The sequence below is a fragment of the Balaenoptera borealis genome, assembly GCF_965194805.1.
Source record: "Balaenoptera borealis genome assembly, chromosome: X".
NCBI classification, from domain to species: Eukaryota; Metazoa; Chordata; class Mammalia; order Artiodactyla; family Balaenopteridae; genus Balaenoptera; species Balaenoptera borealis.
In genome coordinates, this window is record NC_138881.1 from 41,503,630 (window position 1) to 41,528,426 (window position 24,797).

General features: G+C 41.6%; 1 protein-coding gene across 4 annotated transcripts in view; it reads right to left on the bottom strand.

Annotated features, from left to right (window-relative positions):
* The window catches only part of SLC9A7 (solute carrier family 9 member A7), a 145,404-nt gene that overhangs the window by 43,390 nt on the left and 77,217 nt on the right, over window positions 1-24,797 (bottom strand). For 3 of the 4 annotated variants that reach the window (XM_082378105.1, XM_082378106.1, XM_082378104.1), the window contains exons 5-11: window positions 22,257-22,369; window positions 7,218-7,323; window positions 6,744-6,885; window positions 4,853-4,958; window positions 3,488-3,576; window positions 3,282-3,395; window positions 919-1,030 (exon numbers count right to left, since the gene is read on the bottom strand). In XM_082378105.1, coding sequence (XP_082234231.1) covers window positions 919-1,030; window positions 3,282-3,395; window positions 3,488-3,576; window positions 4,853-4,958; window positions 6,744-6,885; window positions 7,218-7,323; window positions 22,257-22,369 — 782 coding nt within the window. The remainder of the gene's footprint in view (window positions 1-918; window positions 1,031-3,281; window positions 3,396-3,487; window positions 3,577-4,852; window positions 4,959-6,743; window positions 6,886-7,217; window positions 7,324-22,256; window positions 22,370-24,797) is intronic. The other variant, XM_082378107.1, reaches the window with a different exon arrangement.

Consider the following 24,797-nt stretch of genomic DNA (forward strand, 5'->3'; position numbering starts at 1 on the left):
TGCAATTTCCCTTTCCAACCTCATCCTCGTTCTGCATTATCCCATGTGTCTCACATTTAAACCAGACTGCTACCCTTCCCTGAAAAAGCCACACACAAGCAATGCTTTCCTGCCCTTCCAACCTGCCACCTCCTGAAATGCCACTGCATCGAAGCCCAGTTCGAAGGCTACTCCTTGGCGAAGATGGCCCTGGGCCCTGCTTTTCTTTTGTGCAACTCACCAGCCTCTCTTGGGAGAAACTTAGCTCTTTGTGGACTGTGAGCTCCTGGAAGGAGGTGGGTTTCTGTATCCTCCACAACCTTGAAGCGTGACTTATATAACGAGGATGCTCAACAAACGTGTGTCAGAGTGAAAGGAAATCATTAGGGCGGGCTGTGTACTTAAGTGCAGATGCAAGCAAGGACTAGACAAAGCAACTGCTTTGCTGAGCAGTGCCTGCTGGTGTGATTTCAGTATGACTCTCTGAGGCCTCCAAGAAGTACTGCGTGGCAGTAAAGGGCTGCTACTCACTTTGCCTCTTGTACAGCCCCTCCCCCTTCCCGGACAGAGGCACCTTTAAGGGTCACGGTGGCCTTTTGCCTATCTCCTCCCTCTGCTCTACAGAGATGCTCTTACTTGGGTCTCGTCTATAAAGTCGGATGCTTTCCACTCTCACTGCACCATCTATCTCATGCCAATTGCTCTCTCCTTTCTTTATCTCCACATACTTCTTTATTGTCCTTTGTCCCCTCAGTGGCTTCTCCACTCTTCTCAGCTTTATAGTGAAGAGGAAGCATTTGGGAGACAGTGTAAGTCAAGCAGGACTATCACAGCTGTTACCTTCCAGTTTGGGGTTCATCTGGCTAATGTGAGTATATTTTATTTCTTTTACTCCATAGAAAGTTAATAAAACTCATTTTATTTACATTTTTTTTTTACCTGAAAACATCATCATGTGTTGAAAATTCCAGCCAATCTTGTGCCTTCTGCCCAAGTTGAGGAAGAAGGAGAGCGGGTAGATGTGTGCAGCTCTGCCCAGGAAGATGGCAACCTGGCCGCCAGGTGGAGGTTAAGGGCCCAACAGGTTTCCAGGATGGCACTTTCACACAACCTGTGACTGAGCAGAGAATTTTAGGAATGCCATGACACCTTGCTGTGATCAGGAGAGTTGCACAGAGAAGGCAGGCTGTCTCATTTCCCGCCAAACAAGGCTCAGCAGCAAGTGGGATTCCACTGGCCAATTTTCCCAACCTCCTGGCTCACAGAGACAATTTTTGGCCTGTTAAACACACTGTTGTACTTCTTGATTTGATTAAACTGATACGGACCAAGTCTCCGACCTACCTAAAAATGAGTCCAGAAATAAGCTAAGGTGCCGTGGCTGGGGTGGGGAGTTAAGAGAAGCAAAGAGCGTGCTAGACTCTATTGGAAGAAAAAAAATCACAAGAAGAAAAAATTACTAACCCCTGAGTCAAACTATAAAGAGAAAGCTTGCTGAGTGAGCTCGTAAGCTTTGGTTGGAAGTAAACATCAGGGGTTTGTATGACCAGGAAGATCCTACAAATAAGAGGTGGGGAAACTTACAGTATTCCTACCATGATGACATATTCATATTCCTCACAAGGATCAGCCTGGGGAGATTTCTCTGCCTAAGTGGCTAACATATCTTTGGGGAGGTAAGAGATGGAAAAGGAGGAGTGTGGAAGAGGAACTCTTACTGTGCAAACCAAAGAATTCAGGGAAACCAGTCATTCGTCACTTGCTGAGTTTAGAACAGAGCCCAGCAGAGAGATGCCCACTGCCCTGGTCATAGGAGGAAACCACTGTGGGAGCCAGAGGAACAGGGAGCTTCCGTTTCGACCAGCTGCCGGAGCTGCAGCTGTTTCGGACAGAAGCGAGGGCGGGACTATCTTCTGCCTTCTCTAGGATAAAATACTAACTACTTTTCTTCTTTTATCGCTCTCTTTTTTTTCCCTTTTTGCTACTGTTTTGTCTTCTTTTTAACAGAAGGAAAGAGGTCGTGCTTATAACATTCTATCCCAGGAGCCACGCATAAGTCCGCAAGTGGAAGCGGCCTTCAGGATTCACAGAGGCCCCGGCTCCCCCTTGAACAAGGCCCCTGCGCTGTGAACAAGGCAGCACTATCACTATCTCTCACAGGATGCCGTGCTAAGAATACAAATCAAAATGACATGCCAGGTCTTTCTTAAGAATAAAAACACTGATCCGCTGGATCTTTAGCTCTTGGTCTGTTGAGTGTGTAAATCTAAGAAATGAGCCCCAGTTGAAGCAGATAATACTCTCACTGGCAGGATTCTGGCGTGGCATTAGGCCACTGCCGCTCTCTAGCTGCTTGGTGAGTAGCATTTATACCTGCACAATAAATGAGAAGCCCAGAAGAGAAAAATACTCCTTTTTGGGGGGCCAGCATCCCAAGATCTAAGGATACCCATGAGACCTCAGAAAAGGCAAAAGGGAATAACCAGCAACAGTGGACTCCTGCTCAGAATTTGGAACACCAGGCTGAGCTGAACTGCTATAGTTCCAAGGCCCAGAAGAGTTCACTTTAACGAAAACAATAGGATCTGAGGCCAACTGAGCAAAGCCCTCAGCTGTCCACGCACTGCTGGGCATTCGTATCTCTCCTCACTTGAGAGGAGCCAACCCCCAAAACTGTGTCTCTCTTCCAAAAACTGCTCTCACGATGGGACTAAATCAAAGAACCCAGTATTTCTCCATTTTATCTTCCCTTCCTCTCCATTTCTTTTTTTTTTGGGGGGTTAAAGAAAAGAGTCACCATACGGAAGCTTGGGTGAAAGCGTGCACACTGCCTGCAGGCTGCCCTGGGCGGCGAGAGGAAGGGCTGCTTGCAGCCACGTGCAGCTGAGAGCAAGAGACACAGAACCTTCAGGTCTTCCAAACGGGGAACCTCCTGGATTGGAATTCACGTGGCAATGAGAAAAAAACAATTTGGGGGACTGATACGGGTTGCCGATTGTTAGCTCTGCTAGGAAGGGCGCTTTAAGAAACAAACTACCGCCTGCCAATCACCAGTGTAACAGAAAGGCCACCTTACACAGAAAATGCAGAAAGGGCAACCCTAGAATCAACACTGGTCCTTGAAATCAAATACACTTAGCTTCATATCTACCACTTAAGCCTTCTTTTTCTCATCATAAAAACACCATGAACCTGTGCTGGCTTCGTCACCTCCCCACCAAACCAGAAATTATTGTTGTTACAGCTTCCGCAGCAGTGGTCGTCTTTCCGTGTAGAAAATGGGGGAACCAAAAAAAGGATACAAAAGCTCCAATGATGAAAACGGGGCTGAAAACGTGCTTCTGGAAGGTAAACAGCGCCAGGCCCATGTAGGAGAAGATGAAGTTCTCTGCCAGGAAGTGTAACACCTCAAAGAGCTGCACGAAAAGGGAAAAGGAAGCCGTAAACCCTGTGGGTCCCCTCCCTTGTATTCGCAAGTCACTTGTGGGGACACAGGCCTCTCCCTCACCTGCTTCGTTCGACTTCTTGATTCCACCGACAGATTGTTGTAGGTGTAATGAGCTTGTGTGATTCCACAGAAAAGGACAGCTACAACGCCTGGCAAAAGAGTTAAAAAAAAAATCAATGGAGGGAAAAAAAGCAGCAGAAAAAAATCCTCCCTGAAACAAAAAGTTAAGGTAGGCAAGCCCAGCATATCCAATTTCCTGAAAGTTTTTGAAAATTTCCTATTATTGAAAGCTCCCTCTGCCCACACTTCTCATATCAACCTTTGCTTCTCCCAACCCTGCCCTCCTTCAAAGCCAAGACCCCTGATTTCCCCCTTGTTCCAGTTTTAAGAGCATTCTCTCCCCTCTTCTAAACTCCTACTGAATTGGCCATCTCTATGTGGCATTTAGCATTCACTCCCTCAAAGAGACGGTGAAGTGTGCGCCCATCACACACTTTTGTCATATTCCTCTCTGTTCACTGAATGAATGAATTTAATTTCAAACCAATGCTTTATATTTTTGCATGGTCCAAGGCTTCAGACAAAATGGATCCAAGGTACTAGTCCAATTATCCTGGCCCTGATAATCTAGATTTCTGGTTAACGGTGACTATTTTGTTGTGTAAGACAATTAACACACCTGGGACTTTGCCTATATATTTACAGATGATTGTCAAGTTTTAAAGGAAGTGAGGCATATAAAGATATGCTGCGATATTTTGAAAAGACGATAAAAAGGACTTCCGAAGTACCTGGATTATGTATAGTAACTGTACTTGAGTTTTCTAATAGAAAAATCCAATGATTTATTTTTTTTAATGAGGGAATGTGAGGAACTAAAACCACATGATCACTCACACTAATAATCTATGAAACGGGCACCATAAAAACATAGTATTGAAAAGCAATGATTAAACAGACCAGAAACAAAACAAGGAAAAATCGTGCTCACACTCATCTGAGTAGAAGCAAAATTACCTTTAAAAGGATCTGTATTTTGCTTGTTATTGCTGATATGGGTTTGTAAAATAACGAAGTGATACTGTTTGTAAAATAACGAAGCAATCCAGGGGAGGATACAAAAAAGGTGTTAATATATTCAGTAACTTTTGCAGCTAAGTATCTACTTATAGTTAGAATGAGTACTCAAAGATGTAACTAAGTTTGAAACAATAAAGCTTATCCTTTAAAAAATATGTAGCTCTGGGAAACTAAATTATTCATAAGGCAGAACACCAGCCTTGCTCAGCAGTCCTCCATATGGACACTCCGTGAGTGGTTTATCAACTCTGGGCAGCAGCTACTTAAGAATTCTTCGCTCCCCTCAAGCTCCCACAGCCTCCGCCACAGTGAGGGGAAGGGTGGCCAAGGGCAGAGGAAACCCACCGGTAAACCCACAGGCTTCTGCCAAGAGGAAGGTGCTCCACGACATCAGGAAGAAGAGGGCCGTCTCCAGCAGGGGGAAGCAGTGCAGCTTGGTAAACTTGGTCACGTCAGCCCCTGTCAAGGAACTGTCTCCAGCAACAAGCATCAGGGTCACCGAGAACCACACTCTCTTAGCGCAGGACCCCTCCCTAAGGGCTACCCTTTCCCTTCAGCTCTTCCTTTGGGGCCCCAGAGCTGCTGCTTGGTTTTTAAAGTAAAGAAAATGAAGCTTCCCAGTAGAATAGAGGTTTCCAAGGGCTGGTAGAGGGCAGGATATAGGGATCATATTGTTTAACGGGCACACACTTTCTGTTGGGGATGACGAAGAAGGTTCGGGAAATAGCGGGGATGGTTACACAACATTGTGGATGCACCTAAGGCCGCTGAATTGTACACTTAAAATGGTTAAAATGGCAAATTTTATGTTTATGTATATTTTACCAAAATTTTAAAAAAATAATAATGTAACATAACAAAAACCAACGAATCGTACACTTCAAATGGGTGAATTGTATGGTATGTGAATTTCATCTCAATAAAGCTGTTTTTTAAAATTAAGCTTTCTACAGAAACTGGAAATGGGCTTTCTGTGCTCCTTGCAATGGCCACATTTCTGAGAGGCACAGTCAAGGCCTGAGGTGTGACTGGCAGGTTAGCTCTGGCAGTGCTGGGAGTGCCTCAGGCAGGCCTGGGAAGATGAGGTGCGGCAACTCTGACCTCTGTGGGCCACTGAGGCCTGAGTCCACAGCAGGTGCCTAATGCATGCATGAGGGAGCGAGGGAGGGAGGAAGGCACAATGCCAGGGGCAACTACAAAGTGCTGGTGTCACCTTTTGGGATCGGCAATTCCCCTCCTAACAGTGCCATTCCATGGCAGGCCAGCTTAGAACCATCTCGTGAGTGGTTTCAATGAGCAGTATAAATCCCCAGCACATCAAAGGGCCCTGATGAAGAAAGCAGTCTAAATCTGTACAGTCCAATACGGTAGCCGCTAGCCACATGTGGCTACTTGACACTTAAAATGTGGCTAGTCTGAATTAAGATGTGCTGTAAGAGCAAAATACACACCATATTTCCAAGATTTAGTACAAAAGTTGAATGAATAAAATCTCATTAATAATTTGTATAAGTTTTGTTAATAATTTGTGTATCAACTCCAGGCTGAAATGATGGGGCTCCCATTACAGCTGTATTGGACACTAGTGATCTAAATGCCACTGAAAGAAGATATGATGAAGGACTGAGCACACCTGTGGAAGTCTCGCCTGCTCATTCTGCACTTTGCTTTTATGTTGGTTGGTTGGTTGGTTGGTTTTTAAGTCAATATTGTGCAGTCCTTGGCTTAAGGAAGGCCACCTTGTTGTAATTCCCCCAGATAGTCCCTGGCTAGTTACGGCCACGTTAGCCCCATATGGCCTGGAACAGTGGACAACAGCAGTCAGGCTGGGGCTAAAGTACTTCACAGCCTGCTTCCTCCCAGCCTCCTGAGAGGTGGTCCCTGATTCCCAGCCTCCTCCTGGCTCTTCCACTCTTTCCGCCCCACCCCATCCCCCCAAAAAAACTGACGCTTCCCCCAAGCTCCTATCTCCAACAGGTTTATAGGAAGGACAGAAAACACAAAGGTGAGGACAGAGCTAAGCCAAGAGCTACACTCTCACACATTTTCTCAAACTCTTAGCTAGGCCATCGACTGTCATGTTTCACCAAAGGGTGACATTTCAGGAGCCCCCAGCCCCCCGTGGAACAATTAATTTAAGATTCATTTCTGAAAGGAAGAACTGAGAACTTTCTTTTCCCAAGTGCAATGCCACATAGTCATACTTAGGCAGGGGCAGAAACTACAAAAAGGATATTAGAGCAGTCACAACACCAGTCACAGCTCCCATGGTAAAAGAGCCACTAAATATACCTAGAAAAATGCCAACTGACTTAAAAAAGGCAGCAGCATCAAAGGCGTGAGTGTTCAGCCCCGCTGGCTGGTAGGCAACAATAGACCTGGAGTTTAAAGAGAGAGTTAAAAAACACTAAGCTGGTTTTACACCATGGTACTTACAAATATCGACAAACATAGGTATCTACACTCTGCAGAGGACTCCCCATGGTGCATTCGTTTAATTTAATCTTCAGTCACCACGTTATGATGGTATCGGCATTCCAATCGCTGCCGACTGGACAAAGCGACATAACTTTATCAACTAAGTTGATAAACCTCATTTAGAAAAGCACCCAATTCAAAATTTAACACTTTTAAGATGGGCCTCTGATTTTAGCCCAGAGCATTCAGGAAGCCAGAGTCTCTCTTCCCAGGCAGAAATATTGTTACTTACGAGGACAGTACAATGGCAACAGCATCATTTAGGACACTTTCTCCAAACAGAAGTGCATAAAGGTCCACATCTGCATGCAATTCATTAAATATCGCCAGTACAGTCACTAAAACATGGGCCAAAAGCATACACATTAGTTGCGGTTTCTGACTTTAAGCCATTGATAACAAATTCATAGAAGCAATTCTTATCTTTGGTGGGACAGGGTGGTTTGGGAGACAGTAAGGGAGTCAAAGATGGGTCGTCTGTCTATGGCAGAAATGAAAATGGCAATCTTCCTAATCTTAATGATATGATGCTTGATTCTAATGACACTGTGCTCTCCACTGTAATCCCGTCACACTTTGAAAACACTTCTATTACAGAACTTAAAAAATAATCACAATTAATGTGACTTGGCTCTACTGGTGGGTTGAAATCTCTTTGAAGGCAGAAACCCTATTTTATTTTTTATCTTATTGAAGTATAGTTGATTTACAAAGTTATGTTAGTTTCAGATTACAGCAAAGTGATTCAGATATATATATATATATATATATCTGAATACACACACACACACATACACATTCTTTTTCGTATTCTTTTCCATTATGGTTTATCACAGGATATTGAATATAGTTCCCTGTGCTATACAGTAGGACCCTGTTGTTTATCCATTCTATTGATACATATAACAGTCTGCATCTGCTAATCCAAAACTCCCACTCCATCCCTCGCCCACCCTCCTCTCCTTTGGCAACCACAAGTCTGTTCTCTATGTCTGTGAGTCTCTTTCTGTTTCATAGATACGTTCGTTCGCGTCATATTTTAGATTCCACATATAAGTGATATCATATGGTATTTGTCTTTCTCTTTCTGACTCACTTCACTTAGTATGGTAGTCTCTAGGTCCATCCATGTTGCTGCAAAGAAACCCTATTTTATTGATCACTGTGCTCCAGCATAGGGTCGGGGCACAGTGAAGGTTTAATAAAGGATTATGAAATAATGGAAGTCTTCACTTATAAAAGAGTATACATAATTACACTTCTCACAGTTTTCACATTTCATAAACATTTAAAAATCAGCTATTTTTGATTAGGAACCAAGATGGCGAAGTAGAAGGACGTGCTCTCACTCCCTCTTGCGAGAACACCGGAATCACAACTGGCTGCTGGACAATCATCCACAGAAAGACACTGGAACTCACCAAAAAAGATACCCCACATCCAAAGACAAAGGAGAAGCCACAATGAGATGGTAGGAGGGGTGCAATCACAATAAAATCAAATCCCATAACTGCTGGGTGGGTGACTCACAAACTGGAGAACACTTATACCACAGAAGTCCACCCACTAGAGTGAAGGTTCTAAGCCCCACATCAGGCTTCCCAACCTGGGGGTCTGGCAACGGGAGGAGGAATTCATAGAGAATCAGACTTTGAATGCTAGCGGGATTTGATTGCAGGACTTTGGCAGGATTGGGGGAAACAGAGACTGCACTCTTGGAGGGCACACACAAAGTAGTGTGTGCATCGGGACCCAGGGGAAGGAGCAGTGACCCCAGGGGAGACTGAACCAGACCCACCTGCTAGTGTTGGAGGTCTCCTGCAGAGGCGGGGGGTGTCTGTGGCTCACTGTGAGGACAAGGACACTGGCAGCAGAAGTTTTGGGAAGTACTCCTTAGTGTGAGCCCTCCCAGAGTCTGCCATTAGCCCCACCAAAGAGCCCAGATAGGCTCCAGTGTTGGCTCGCCTCAGGCAAAACAACCAACAGGGAGGGAACCCAGCCCCACCCATCAGCAGACAAGCAGATTAAAGTTTTACTGAGCTCTGCGCACCAGAGCAACAGCCAGCTCTACCCACCACCAGTCCCTCCCATCAGGAAACTTGCACAAGCCTCTTAGATAGCCTTATCCACCAGAGGGCAGACAGCATAAGCAAGAAGAACTACAATCCTGCAGCCTGTGGAACAAAAACCACATTTACAGAAAGACAGACAAGATGAAAAGGCAGAGGGCTATGTACCAGATGAAGGAACAAGATAAAACCCCAGAAAAACAACTAAATGAAGTGGAGATAGGCAATCTTCCAGTAAAAGAATTCAGAATAATGGTAGTGAAGATGATCTAGGGCCTCGGAAAAACAATGGAGGCAAAGATCGAGAAGATGCAAGAAATGTTTAACAAAGACCTAGAATAATTAAAGAACAAACACTTAGAAGAATCAAAGAACAAACAAACAGACTTGAACAATACAATAATTGAAATGAAAAATACACTAGAAGGAATCAATAGCAGAATAACTGAGGCAGAAGAACGGATAAGTGACCTGGAAGACAGAATGGTGGAATTCACTGCTGCAGAACAGAATAAAGAAAAAAGAATGAAAAGAGATGAAGACAGCCTAAGAGACCTCTGGGACAACATTAAATGCAGCAAAATTCGCATGATAGGGGTCCCAGAAGGAGAAGAGAGAGAGAAAGGACCCGAGAAAATATTTGAAGAGATTATAGTCGAAAACTTCCCTAACATGGGAAAGGAAATAGCCACCCAAGACCAGGAAGCGCAGAGAGTCCCAGGCAGGATAAACCCAAGAAGAAACATACTGAGGCACACAGTAATCAAACTGACAAAAATTAAAGACAAAGAAAAACCACTGAAAGCAGCAAGGGAAAAACGACAAATAACATACAAGGGAACGCCCATAAGGTTAACAGCTGATTTCTCAGCAGAAACTCTACAAGCCAGAAGGGAGTGGCATGATATACTTAAAGTGATGAAAGGGAAGAACCTACAACCAAGATTACTCTACCCGGCAAGGACCTCATTCAGCTTCGATGGAGAAATCAAAAGCTTTACAGACAAGCAAAAGCTAAGAGAATTCAGCACCACCAAACCAGCTCTACAACAAATGCTAAAGGAACTTCTCTAAGTGGGAAACACAAGAGAACAAAAGGACCTACAAAAACAAACCCAAAACAATTAAGAAAATGGTAATAGGAACATACATATCGATAATTACCTTAAACGTGAATGGATTAAATGCTCCAACCAAAAGACACAGGCTTGCTGAATGGATACAAAAATAAGACCCCTATACATGCTGTCTACAAGGGACCCACTTCAGACCTAGGGACACATACAGACTGAAAGTGAGGGGATGGGAAAAGATATTCCATGTAAATGGCAATCAAAAGAAAGCTGGAGTAGCAATACTCATATCAGATAAAATAGACTTTAAAATAAAGAATGTTACAAGAGACAAGGAAGGACACTACATAATGATCAAAGGATCAATCCAAGAAGAAGATATACAATTATAAATATATATGCACCCAACATAGGAGCACCTCAATACATAAGGTAACTGCTAACAGCTATAAAAGAGGAAATCGACAGTAACACAATAATAGTGGGGGACTTTAACACCTCACTTACACCAATGGACAGATCATCCAAAATGAAAATAAATAAGGAAACAGAAGCTTTAAATGACATAACAGACCAGATAGATTTAATTGATAAAAACTGCAGATTACACTTTCTTCTCAAGTGTGCACGGAACATTCTCCAGGATAAATCACATCTTGAGTCACAAATCAAGCCACAGTAAATTTAAGAAAATTGAAATCATATCAAGCATCTTTTCTGACCACAACACTATGAGATTAGAAATGAATTACAGGGAAAAAAACGTAAAAAACACAAACACATGGAGGCTAAACAATACGTTACTAAATAACCAAGAGATCACTGAAGAAATCAAAGAGGAAATCAAAAAATACCTGGAGACTAATGACAATGAAAACACGACAATCCAAAACCTATGGGATACAGCAAAAGCAGTTCTAAGAGGGAAGTTTATAGCTATACAAGCCTATCTCAAGAAACAAGAAAAATCTCAAATAAACAATCTAACCTTACACCTAAAGGAACTAGAGAAAGAAGAACAAACAAAACCCAAAGTTAGTAGAAGGAAAGAAATCATAAAGATCAGAGCAGAAATAAATGAAATAGAAACAAAGAAAACAATAGCAAAGATCAATAAAACTAAAAGCTGGTTCTTTGAGAAGATAAACAAAACTGATAAACCATTAGTCAGACTCATCAAGAAAAAGAGGGAGAGGACTCAAATCAATAAAATTAGAAATGAAAAAGGAGAAGTTACAACAGACACGGCAGAAATACAAAGCATCCTAAGAGACTACTACAAGCAACTCTATGCCAATAAAATGGACAACCTGGAAGAAATGGACAAATTCTTAGAAAGGTATAACCTTCCAAGACTGAACCAGGAAGAAATAGAAAATATGAAGAGACCAATCACAAGTAATGAAATTGAAACTGTGATTAAAAATGTTCCAAAAAACAAAAGTCCAGGACTGGATGGTTTCACAGGTGAATTCTATCAAACATTTAGAGAAGAGTTAACACCCATCCTTCTCAAACTCTTCCAAAAAATTGCAGAGGAAGGAACACTCCCAAACTCATTCTATGAGGCCACCTTCACCCTGATACCAAAACCAGACAAAGATGTCACAAAGAAAGAAAACTACAGACCAATATCACTGATGAATATAGATGCAAAAAGTCTCAACAAAATACTAGCAAACAGAATCCAACAACACATTAAAACGATCATACACCATGATCAAGTGGGATTTATCCCAGGGATGCAAGGATTCTTCAATATACGCAAATCAATCAATGTGATACACCATATTAACAAATTGAAGAATAAAAACCATATGATCATCTCAATAGATGCAGAAAAAGCTTTTGACAAAATTCAACACCCATTTATGTATGATAAAAACTCTCCAGAAAGTGGGTATAGAGGGAACCTACCTCAACATAATAAAGGCCATATATGACAAACCCACAGCAAACATCATTCTCAATGGTGAAAAACTGAAACATTACCTCTAAGATCAGGGACAAGACAAGGATGCCCACTCTCGCCACTATTATTCAACATAGTTTTGGAAGTCCTAGCCACGGCAATCAGAGAAGAAAAAGAAATAAAAGGAATACAAATTGGAAAAGAAGAAGTAAAACTGTCACTGTTTGCAGATGACATGATACTGTACATAGAGAATCCTAAAGATGCCACCAGAAAACTACTAGAGCTAATCAATCAATTTGGTAAAGCTGCAGGATACAAAATTAATGCACAGAAATCTCTTGCATTCCCATACACTAATGATGAAAAATCTGAAAGAGAAATTAAAGAAACACTCCCCTCTACCACTGCAACAAAAAGAATAAAATACCTAGGAATAAACCTACCTAGGGAGACAAAAGACCTGTATGCAGAAAACTGTAAGACACTGATGAAAGAAATTAAAGATGATACCAACAGATGGAAAGGTATACCATGTTCTTGGATTGGAAGAATCAATATTGTGAAAATGACTAAACTACCCAAAGCAATCTACAGATTAAATGCAATCCCTATCAAATTACCAATGGCATTTTTTTACGGAACTAGAACAAAAAAATCTTAAAATTTGTATGGAAACACAGAAGACCCCGAATAGCCAAAGCAGTCTTGAGGGAAAAAAAGGGAGCTGGAGGAATCAGACTCCCTGATTTCAGACTATACTACAAAGCTACAGTAATCAAGACACTATGGTACTGACAGAAAAACAGAAACATAGATCAATGGAACAAGATAGAAAGCCCAGAGATAAACCTACGCACCTAATGTCAACTAATCTATGACAAAGGAGGCAAGGATATACAATGGAGAAAAGACAGTCTCTTCAATAAGTGGTGCTGGGAAAACTGGACAGCTACGCGTAAAAGAATGAAATCAGAACACTCCCTAAGACCATACACAAAAATAAACTCAAAATGGATTAGAGACCTAAATGTAAGACCAGACACTATAAAACTCTTAGAGGAAAACATAGGAAGAACACTCTTTGACATAAATCACAGCAAGATCTCTTTTGACCCACCTCCTAGAGAAATGGAAATAAAAATAAAAGTAAACAAATGGGACCTAATGAATCTTAAAAGCTTTTGCACAGCAAAGGAAACCATAAACAAGCTGAAAAGACAACCCTCAGAATGGGAGAAAATATTTGCAGACGAATCAACGGACAAAGGATTAATCTCCAAAATACATAAACAGCTCATGCAGCTCAATATGAAAACAACAAACAACCCAATTCAAAAATGGACAGAAGACCTAAATAGACATTTCTCCAAAGAAGACATACAGATGGTCAAGAAGCACATGAAAAGCTGCTCAACATCACTAATCATTAGAGAAATGCAAATCAAAACTACAATGAGGTATCACCTCACCCCAGTTAAAATGGGCATCATCAGAAAATCTACAAACAACAAATGCTGGAGAGGGTGTGGAGAAAAGGGAACCCTCTTGCACTGTTGGTGGGAATGTAAGTTGATACAGCCACTATGGAGAACAGTATGGAGGTTCCTTAAAAACGTAAAAATAGAATTACCGTATGATCCAGCAATCCCACTATTGGGCATGTACCCAGAGAAAACCATAATTCAAAAAGACACATGCACCCCAATGTTCATTGCAGCACTACTTACAATAGCCAGGTCATGGAAGCAACCTAAATGCCCATCGACAGACAAATGGATAAAGAAGATGTGGTATATATGTACAATGGAATATTACTCAGCCATAAAAAGGAACGAAATTGGGTCATTTGCAGAGACGTGGATGGATCTAGAGACTGTCATACAGAGTGAAGTAAGTCAGAAAGAGAAAAACAAATATCGTATATTAATGCATATATGTGGAACCTAGAAAATGGTACAGATGAACTGGTTTGCAGGACAGAAATTGAGACACAGATGTAGAGAACAAATGTATGGACACAAAGGGGGGAAAGCGGCAGGGGGGTGGGGATGGTGGTGTGATGAATTGGGCAATTGGGATTGACATGTATACACTGATGTGTATAAAATTGATGACTAATAAGGACCTGCTGTATAAAAAAAATTAAATTAAATTAAAAATTTTTTTTAAAAATCAGCTATTTTCCAGACCAGCAGCTCTCATACTTTTGATCTCAGGACTCCTTTAAACCCTTAGAAAATTTTGAGGCTCCAAAGAGCTTTAGTTTTGTGGGCTATAGGTATCAATATTTACTGTATTGAATAAAACAAAAAATTCAATATTTATTCATTTAAATTACTAGTAAAACCATTATATGTTGACATATTTTTAATGAAAAATATATTTTCCAAAAAAAAAATAGTGAGAAGAGAGCCACTGTTTTACATTTTCAGATCTCTTTAACATCTGAAGTAATGGAAGATAGATGGTTCTCATATCTGTTTCTGCATTCGATCAACAGAGAGTCAGTATCACACATTATACAGTCCCTGGAAAACTCCAGTCAATGGTACACTTGTGAAAGAACGTAAGTTAAAAAGACAAATGATGTACTACTATTATTATTAAATCAGTTTTGACTTTATGGACCCACCTGAAAGGGCTTTGGAGTTTCTCAACTTCAGTTCTACTGATATTCGGGGCCATATAACTCTGTCGTGGGGGCTGTCCTGTGCATCGTAAGACAGTTTAGCAGCATCCCTGACCTCTACCCACAAGATACCAGTAGCACTGCACATTCTCCCCTGCCAAGTTGTGACAACCAAAAATGTCTCCAGACATTGCCAAATGTCTGCTGGGCGGGGGGGTGGGGGGAGGGGTGTGGCGCAGAATCACCCCCGGTTGAGAACCACTGCTCTAAATGTATACATGCAGGCGGGGTTCTCTTTCAACACTCACACCCAACTACCTTCTGCTTTGTTAGTTTCTGCCATAAGGACCTGAAAAACTAAACTCACTTCTTCAGCTTCCCTTGTGGCGAGTGCCACTTTTGCTGCCTGGAAGAGGGTGGAGACTGGACGCAGTGCAGTCATCTTGCCTCCATGGGGCAACTAAGGTGTGTCTGAAACCCAAGGGTAATGCCCTAGAAAGACTGAGTGTCTGGATGCCTGATTGTAGTGGCAGCCATGGCACCAGCTCGGAGCCGTTAGCCAAGATAAATAGCTCTCTGTTTAAGCTAGTATTAGCCAGATTTTTCTGTTATTTGCAGCCAAACGCATTACTAACTGATACTATTAGAAAACAAAACCAAACAAATATTTAGCACTATTATAAGCCAACCACTCTTGTAACCATCATCCAGTTCAAGAAATGGAACTTTGCCAGCCCCCACAGAAGCCCCCCACAATATGTACCATCCCAATCTCAAGCCCCTTCCTTCACTCAAAAGTAACCAGTAACCTGATTTATAGGAATCATTTCCTTGCATTTCCTTATAGTTTGACCACCAATGTATATTCCTTGACACTATCATTCGGGGTTTACCCATTTTCAAATTGATTGTTTTAATACTTTACATCTCTTTTTCTCCACAGGTTCCCCCTCCATTCCTTTCTGTCAGCTCTCTTTTCATAACGTTCTATTGTGTAGTCCTCTCATTTCTGAATTTTCCAATCCTGATGTATACAGTTCTTGTATAACTTCTATCATTTTCTTAACTTCCTTTAGCTTCTGTTGGAATGTTAATAAAGTTTCATCTGCTTTGGGACCCTCTTCTTCTGGTATGACTTCATTATCTGTAACTTTATTATTCATAGGGGTTATCCCCATTTTTTCTTATATTTACATGAAGTTCAACCTCAATCCGTTTCTGCTGCCCATATTAAGTGAGGTGGGTAGAGGGTAGAAGGCCCAGAAGAGCTTTTCCAGTTTCATGGCTCTAGGGCTCCCTCTTCTGGTTTTACATTGAAGTATTAAAAATACGGCCCAGAGGCGTAGCCACCCGGAGGTGTAGCCAATACTCAGATCTACTTCCTCTGGCCTTCTCCACCATTACTATCTGAGCTTTCTTTCTCCTTTAATGCCCCATCAATCAAGGTCTGTGGTCCTAGCAGGTCATTTTTAGGGAGTGGCTCTGTCCTTGCAGAGAGATCTTCTACAAGGGATTTCCTGAGAGGTCTGAGGGCCCAGGTCACTCCAGCAGCCTCACACCTCCTCCAGTCTCCTTGCCCTCACCCACAAATTAGAGCCTGAAAAGCCTCCTCCCAGTATTAACTGCTGTTATCCAATACGACCATAAAATTCTTTACTCCCAGTGGGGATCCCTCCTTTTGAGTGTGAATACTTGTGGGAAATTTCTAGGTTCCCTGACAATCAAAATGACCAGCAGCCCCCTCTTTCCTTTGCTTCCTCCAGCGCAGCTGCTGTTCTTATCCCTAAGTCTCACTGCTACCGGTAGTTTGACCCCACCAGTTGATAACTGGGGATTCATGGAGATACTCTGTTGCTAGTTGAGTCTGTGTTTTCTTTTTTGCTGTCTTGCTTTCTCTATTTTTGTTAGGGATTAAGGGAGATTCTGAAACTACTTCCCATCACGCCTTTCTTTTCAAAAAGTTTAACTCATTTACTGAGAGTAAACAAAAAATAATTTGGATTTGAAAAATGTCAACTATATCATGAGGCTGCTCCAGATAATCGTAAATCTAGGCAATAAAACCACTACTCTAAGCTTTCAGATGCTAACCAGACATCAACAGGGGGCATCACCAGCAGGCATACTTCCTAAAGGACAGACATGTCATCTGTATAAAACAAGACGCAAACAAGGTCACTCTCTTTCTTCCACCCTTGAAAACAGTTTATCAAGTTACACAATAGGAAAAATCTTTAGGGATTAGACTAAAAAAAGTTCCTGTTTTCTCGATTATTTATTACATGAACGATATGTGTGGCTCCTTACATAAAACCTGTGACGGTTAATTTTACTCGTCAACTTGACTGGACCATGGGGTGCCCAGATATTCGATTAAACATTATTCTGGATGTGTCTGTGAGGTTCTGGATGAGATTCACATTTGAATCAGTAGACTGAGTAAAGCAGATGGCCCCCCTCAATGAGGGTGGGACTCATGTGGTCTGTTGAAGGTTTCACTAGAACAAAAAGGCAGAGTAAGGGAGAATTCACTTTCTCTGCCTGTCTTTGGACCCAGACTGGAACTACAGCATTGGCTCTCCTGGTTCTCAAGCCTTTGCACTGCAGATCTTGAGACTTCTTAGCCTCCATAATCACATGAGCCAATTCCTTACAATCAAGCAGTCAATCAATATGTCCCTTTCCCTCTCCCACTCACACACACATATGTCTCCTATTTATTCTGTTTCTTTGAAGAAACCTGACTAATACAAAACCTCTACTCTTTGTTTATCATTATGTGACACAAGAATTGTCTTGTTTTGAACCCAATGCTGAAGAAAAATTAACAATGATAATAATAACAATTATTAAGGTCTTACCGGGAAGCAGGCACTATGCTAAACATTTTACAATCTCATTTAGTCCTCATAAAAACCCTAGGAAGGTAGTAGTATCATATCTCCCAATTTAGAGATGAGAAAACAGGCCGTGTGTGGTGGGCTGCTTTCTGCTGCGGTAACAAACTTCCCAAAATCTCAGTGGTCAAACGCGAGAGAAATTTTATCTATTACTCATACAGTACGTCCACTGGGGGTTTGCACCAGAGGCCTCTATTCACATCAGTCAGTCAGTCACTCAGGGACTCAGGACTGGCGGAGGCTAATCTCAACGAACAGAGCACGGGGCTGGCAGCCCAGGACACCTGGGTCCCAGGACTTTATCAGCGAGGGTTCTGGCAGGAAACAGATGAGTAATTTGAGGAATGTTTATAAAGGCATTATTTATAGAAGTGTGTAGAGAGCACGGGAGAGGGGGAGGGCAGTACCTGTGGCTGAAAACAGGGAGCTTTTATACCATCCCTAGGCTCAAAGGGTCCAGGGAAGGAGTGGTTGCCAGAACCAGGAGCTGTGTGGAGAGGGTCACCCAACAGGAGCCGTGACCTTTGTTCAAGGGACACAGCCAGCCCACAGGGACCCTGCATGTCCAGCCTCCTCCCAGTCTCCCACTGGTGCTCCCCCTGTGGACAAATCCAATGGGAAAGTAGAAGGCAAAGGAACCTTTGCAATCTTCCATACCAGTCAGCCTCCCAGTGCCAAGAAGAGAGTGGGGAAGGGTGGTGTGGAAATGTGGAGGGGCAAACAGAAGCCGTCCAATAGTGCACAGCAAAGTCCAAAGACAGAGTAAAGCGAAGCCTTGAGTACATGATTTTCAAAAGCTCCTTTAACTTTTAAACACTATTTTCCTAAAATACGACTGTACCAGTAGTAAAAAATAATAATAATGTGTAGTTAACTCATTTATTTATGACAATAAACACTAGCTCTGCATAAATAATAATTAACACTTTGTACTGGTCTGAATTTGGCTGTTCTGAATTTCAATTTCTCATTCTCCCTGCCCATCACCTTAAAAAGCAAGGCAGGAAGTCGGCCATGTCCCTCCTGGGCAAGCCTGTGCCCAACCAAGATGAGGACTACGGGTGCGGACAACCAGAAGGTGATGCGGGGGTGGGGGTAGGAAGGGGATGACAGACTGGGTGAGTGGCTCCCCCCACAGCTGGACCCTTGCAATCAGAGAGAACAAGGTCACAACAGCTGTTTCCAACTGGACATGGACTGAGAAATTACAATTCACTGACTGAAGACAACTGGTACAGGTATCTAAAAAGCGGTGGGAAAAATGAAACAATAGTGGAAAGAGAAAGAAGGAAAAATCAAGAACCTGACTTTGTTCCTTCAACTAACTTTCTCTGAACACTCCACCTGTGTACTAAGGAGTACTTAGCACTTGCGAACGCTCAGCACAAAGCGGCAAGTAATGTTATGTAGAAAATAGACCTGACTCAGGAGCTGTGGGAGCTACTGACTGAAGCAGTAAAGGAAGAATAACCAGGCAGGTGGCAGATTTGACCTCAGTCTCGAAGACTAAGCAAAAGACTGACCAGCCTGGGTGGTGCAACTAGAGAATTACTCTCTGACAGCACAGATCGCAGCTTTTGAAACCTGTGAGTGGGTCTGATTGACTCGAGGGGTGTAAAAGTGACAGGATTACAGTGAGAGGAATCACTGCATAATGGTTCACAGGAAGGAAGGGCGCTCATTTTCTCTGGTAGCTGCTTACTAATGTAGCAGTACTACAGGTTGGAAACTTATATTTTCTTTCCTGAATTGTGGATCCATTTAAGTAACAGTCCACAAAGATGGCACGTGGCACCCATGACACACAACCACGGAACGGAGAGGGCTCCTGGTCACAGAGCAGCCTATGGCACACCACGCACAGGCTGCCCCCATCAACAGGAAGACCAAACACAAGAGCCAAGTACAGTGAAATCAGGGACAAGGACTCTTACTCTTTCATCCCAATACCAGAATTTCTGTTTGATGCACCAGGCACAAGAAGTCAATTTGGTCTTATGGTTCCCCTCTAACTCTGCACTTAAAGTTTTTATTTCTTTTATGGCCCAAGTTCTCAAACAACAGATTTTTAGGAAGCTGGTAAAACACTTTTAATTTACAAAAACATTCTACATTTCAGAAAGACTTCCATTAAAAAGCAGTTAAAGTTAATGTCCTGATGTTTAATAAGTTTAAAGTTTCAATTTTCTAGAACTTTCATTTCTATAAAACCCTTACTGTGCCAATCTTCACAGGACAAATAAAAATGGTGTGTCATGGTAATGCCTTCCATTATTTTCTACCACAGCATGGACACATTAAAGTGAAGTAAACAATTACAAAGATAATCTGGAAAAATAAGCCTTTCTATCCAATTAAATGAAGCGACACTAATGGCTCAGAAAACAGTATCAGTAATCTTTATGTTACACTAACTTCCCTTTGCTTATTGGTGGTACTAGTAAGATGTTAGTAATAAAGTTATAGATGAGTATAGTTAGTAATATATTTTCAGAGACACTAAACACCTTTCTTAAACTTATATAGAATCATTTCTCAACAGACACACATTTGGAGATGTCACAGACATTGTAGTGTTAGAATAATAAAGCTACTTTTCACAGTGCTTAGGTTAAGTGGTAACCTGTTATTAAACACACACATACACACACACACACACACACACGTAAAACAGAGAAATCTCTGCCTGAGTCAGAAGATGTTGATAGAGACCAACATAATCAGCAGATGATATGCTCAACACTTTACATGCATTATCTCATTTAATCTTCACAATAGCCCTTCACAATAGGAAACAGGTACCATTATTCCTACTTCATAAATGAGGAAACTGATGCTCAGGAGATAAAGTGTGCCCAGGCCACCCGGTTAGTGACTGGCAGGGCTAGAACTCAAACCACCACCTGCAACTCCACATCCCACATTCTTTTCACAAACAAGGGTGCTTCAACCAGCCAAGTCTTCAGTATCAATTTACTTAGAGTGTTTGTAAGAAAACAGGGGGGTGAGAGGGACTTCCCTGGTGGCCCAGTGGTTAGGACTTCACGCTTCCACTGCAGGGGGCATGGGTTCGATCCCTGGTCAGGGAACTAAGATCCCACATGCCTCGTGGTGCGGCCAAAAAAAAAAAGAAAAAAAAAATTTAAAAAAAAATGGGGGGGGGGGTGAGAGAGATCAACGGTTTTTAATCATCAAGAGTTTTCAGAGCCACACAACTGTCTAGAGCTGTGCTATCCAATGCGGTAGCCATTAGCCACATGTAGCCATTTAAACTTAAATTACTGGGCATAAAATTCAAAACTCAGTTCTTCGGTTGCACTATCACACATTTCAAGTGCTCAACAGCCACACGTAGCTACTGGCTACCATAAAGGATTGGGAAGACTATAGAATATTTCTATCACCACAGAAAGGTCTATTGGGTAGCGCTGATCTAGAGGACCCCCCCAAGAGGCATGGTGAAGTGGAGGTGGGGCATGGTGGGAATCTGCATATCTTAGAGATCATTACTGCCCAGAATGTTAGAGGACATCATAGACAATGAAAAGGCCTTTCCATCTGTACTGTAAGAACAAGATCAGCTTTCTCCATAAATTCTTTCCCTGCAATGGCACTCTCAGTGGTTAACACTAGAGGAAAGAATAGCCATAACTACTTTATGTGAACCGATTCAATTATGGGTTCCAACTTGGAGAGGAGAGCTTGTTTGTTTGTTTGTTTTGAGCTGCAGGGGAGGAAGGGTATATAATAATTCCACTTTTAAGAACTGGTTCAACTAACACTTGAAAAATACAAGGTAAGAGATTTATGAATAGGAACCACATCACAGTGTGCAGGAACATTGCACAAAAGGACTTTACAAATTAAATTACATTCACTACAGGTACTGGTGTGCATTTCTACTAAGCAAAGGTATTATTTAAACCAAATGATAGGTTTCCTAAAAGAATGCAAAAGCACAACACTGAGAAAAAAGACAGTCTAAGTGTAAAAATTATGACTAAATTAGACATTCTAAAATGAAAGACAAAAAGAGAAATACAGGTGGAAGCAACCCAAGTGCTTGTTGGCAGATGGATGGATAAACAAGATGCGGTACATTCATACAATGGAATATTATTCAGGTTTAAAAGGAAGGAAATTCTGACACATGTTACAACATAGATGAATCTTGAGGACATTATGCTAATGAAATAAGCCAGACACAAAAAGACAACTTCTGATGATTCCACTTATATGAGGTATCTACAAGTAGTCAAACTCATAGAGACAGAAAGTAGAATGGTGGTTGTCCAGGACTGGGGGGTGGGGTGGGGGGAGAGTGGGGAGATGTTGCTTAATGCGTATAGAGTTTCAGTTTCGCAAGATGAAAAAATTCTGGAGATTGGTTGCACAACAATGTGAATATACTCAACACTGCTGAACTATACACCTGAAGATGATTAAGATGGTAAATTTTATGTTGTTGGTTTTTTTTTACAATAAGAAGAAGAAGAAGAAAAGGGAAATGCAGGCCCTTCTTAGAAAAGCCATCTAAGTCTGTTAGACCACTTACTGGTCTCTTCCTCCACTGTTCCATGTTAACACTACAGTCTCCTTACTGTAATGAAAGTTAATGATTGCTCTGAACTTTTTAAGATTTAAATAATAAAACATCATAATGGTAAGGCCAAATATGCAAATACCTGGGTCAGTAGCAGAGATAACTGCTCCAAAAAAGAGACAATCCGTGTAGTAAAATTTATCCGAGAGCTGCCCCACAATCTTCATGAGCTTCACCACACCATACATGAGATTTCTGTAAGAAGGGAAGGTAAACTATGTCAGAAGGAAAAAAAAAAAAAGAAAAGAAAACCCACCTAATTGAGTAACCTGGCAAATGAGCAAGCAGAGGAGTACTAGAATACTGCACTTCCAGAGAGGTTTGTGAAAACGTCGGGCAGCTGCTGTGGTTGGACACTTACCAGGAACATGTGCAAATAAGACTTTGGCACCAAGTAATGGTCTGCAGTTAATGTCATCTTGCTGAAATATCTGAACACTCCATTTTAAAAAACTGTGCTTATTTACAACTATAAAGTATGATCCTCAATTAGCAACAGTTAGGGCATTTTAAGCAAATGGGTAGTAGGGAAGAAAGGAAGAGAAAGAACCCTGCAAAATGGGTAATGAATTGCTACAAAACTCCCAGGATTCTAAGACAATGCATTTAAAGTCATGTAAATGAGTAGACTGGATGAAGCTGGAGAGAAAAAAAATGGGTTGGCCACAAAGATCCAACTGGTCAACCTTCTCTGCCAATAATTATTTCAAAGAAGGGAAGAGAGGAAAAACTCTTTGAACATCCCATTAAAATATCAGCGTACCCATTGACATATCTGGCTTCTCACTCTTTGCATGGGTTAGGCAGGCCAGCAGCAGCCCTCCTTATACTGTGCAGAATGTGATATGGCCCAAGAAGGAGCACCAAGTTAATATTTCAACTTGGCCAGAGCACATTTCCTACAGGACAGCTGACAAATTGGGAGGAGTGAAGAGTGTTAAAAGGCCTAGTACATGTTATTAAGGATGTGTGTGTGTGTGTGTGTGTGTGTGTGTGTGTGTTGGTAGCAGCTGTAGGGATTAGGGGAATAAAAACAACCACAGAATAAAGAGAAATTAAGAAAATCCCATTTACAACAGCATCGAAAAGAATAAAATGCCAAAAATAAATAGCCACAGAATAGACTCATTGTACCCTACAGCCAACCCCCAATAATAAGATTCTTAAAGGTCAAGACCATATCATTGCTCATCTTTGTACCTTAGGTGTCTAGAACAGTAGATTGACGAAGCTAGAAATTCAAGAACTATTTGCAGAATTGAATCCTTTTGAGACTAAATAGCTATAACTTAGTGTTTGCCTACTGTGTGCCAGACATTGACACTGTTCCAGACACTTAAAACAGCTATATTTCAATTCACAGGAATTCTATGATACAGAGTTGATTTGCTCTTTGTTGCTTATCAAAGGCTTCTTTCACCTACCCTTTAAATATTTCTTGAAACTAGACCTTCCTCTCCATTTCCTTCTATCATAAGCTTAGATCTGAGCAATAGACTTCTCCGTGGTAGCGTTTTCCCTATAGTCACCAATACCAGTTATCTAACCTGTCACTCTTCAATGGCTTGTCCCTCTTAAAGGACAAAGTCCAAGCCCCTCCTGTTTTGGTGGCATAAAATCCTCCTGCTTTTATCTCCAGCTTTCCAGCTAATTTCTTTAAATTAACTAAAGTTCACATTTCATTCAGATTTCCTTAGTTTTTTACCTAATATCCCTTTTCTGTTCCAGGATTCCATCCAGGATACCACATTACATTTAGTCATCATATCTCTTTTGTCTCCTCTTGGCTGTGACAGTTTCTCAGACTTTGCTTGTTTTTGATGACCTTGGCAGTTGGGGAGGAGTACTGGTCAGGTATTTTGCAGAATGTGGGACTTGTCTGATTTTTTTTTCTCATGATTAGACTGAGGTAATGTGATTTTGGGAAGAAGACACAGTGGTAAGTGCCATTCTCATCACAGATATCAAAGGTACAGTGTATCAACATGATTTACCAATTTTGGTGTTAATCTTGATCATCTGGCTGAGGTAGTGTTTGCCAGGTTTCTCCTCTGTAAAGCTACTCTTTCTTCTTCCTTTGCATGCTGTACTCTTTGGAAGGAAGTCACTATGCACAGCCCACAATCAAAGGGGGGAAGGCTCAAGCTTCATCTCCTTGAGGGGGACTGTATCTGCATAAATTATTTGGAATTCTTCTGCACAGATATGTCACTTCTCCCCCATTTATTTATTCATCCAATCATTTATTTATATCAGTATAGACTCAAATATATTTGTTTTATACTGTGGGTGATGATCCAAAACAATGTTATTTCTTATGTTGTTATTTAGCCATTAGAGAGGGGGGGTTTTCAGGTTGGCTCTGTGTCCCTTTGACATGCTCCATATCCTTTTTGTTTGTTTTGAGCACTTCCTTACTCTCTGACACTATAAGATGCTCCATTGTCATTTTGCATATTTGTTGCCCCAGTCCTAGAATCAGCCATTTCTGCAAGGGGCCCTGGTTCTTTTCATTGAAGAATGCTATTAGAAACTAAGATCTGGGGACTAGGTTTTATTTTATTTCAATGTTAATGAATCTTAATTTCAATTTAAATAGCCACATGTGGCTCACAGCTACCAC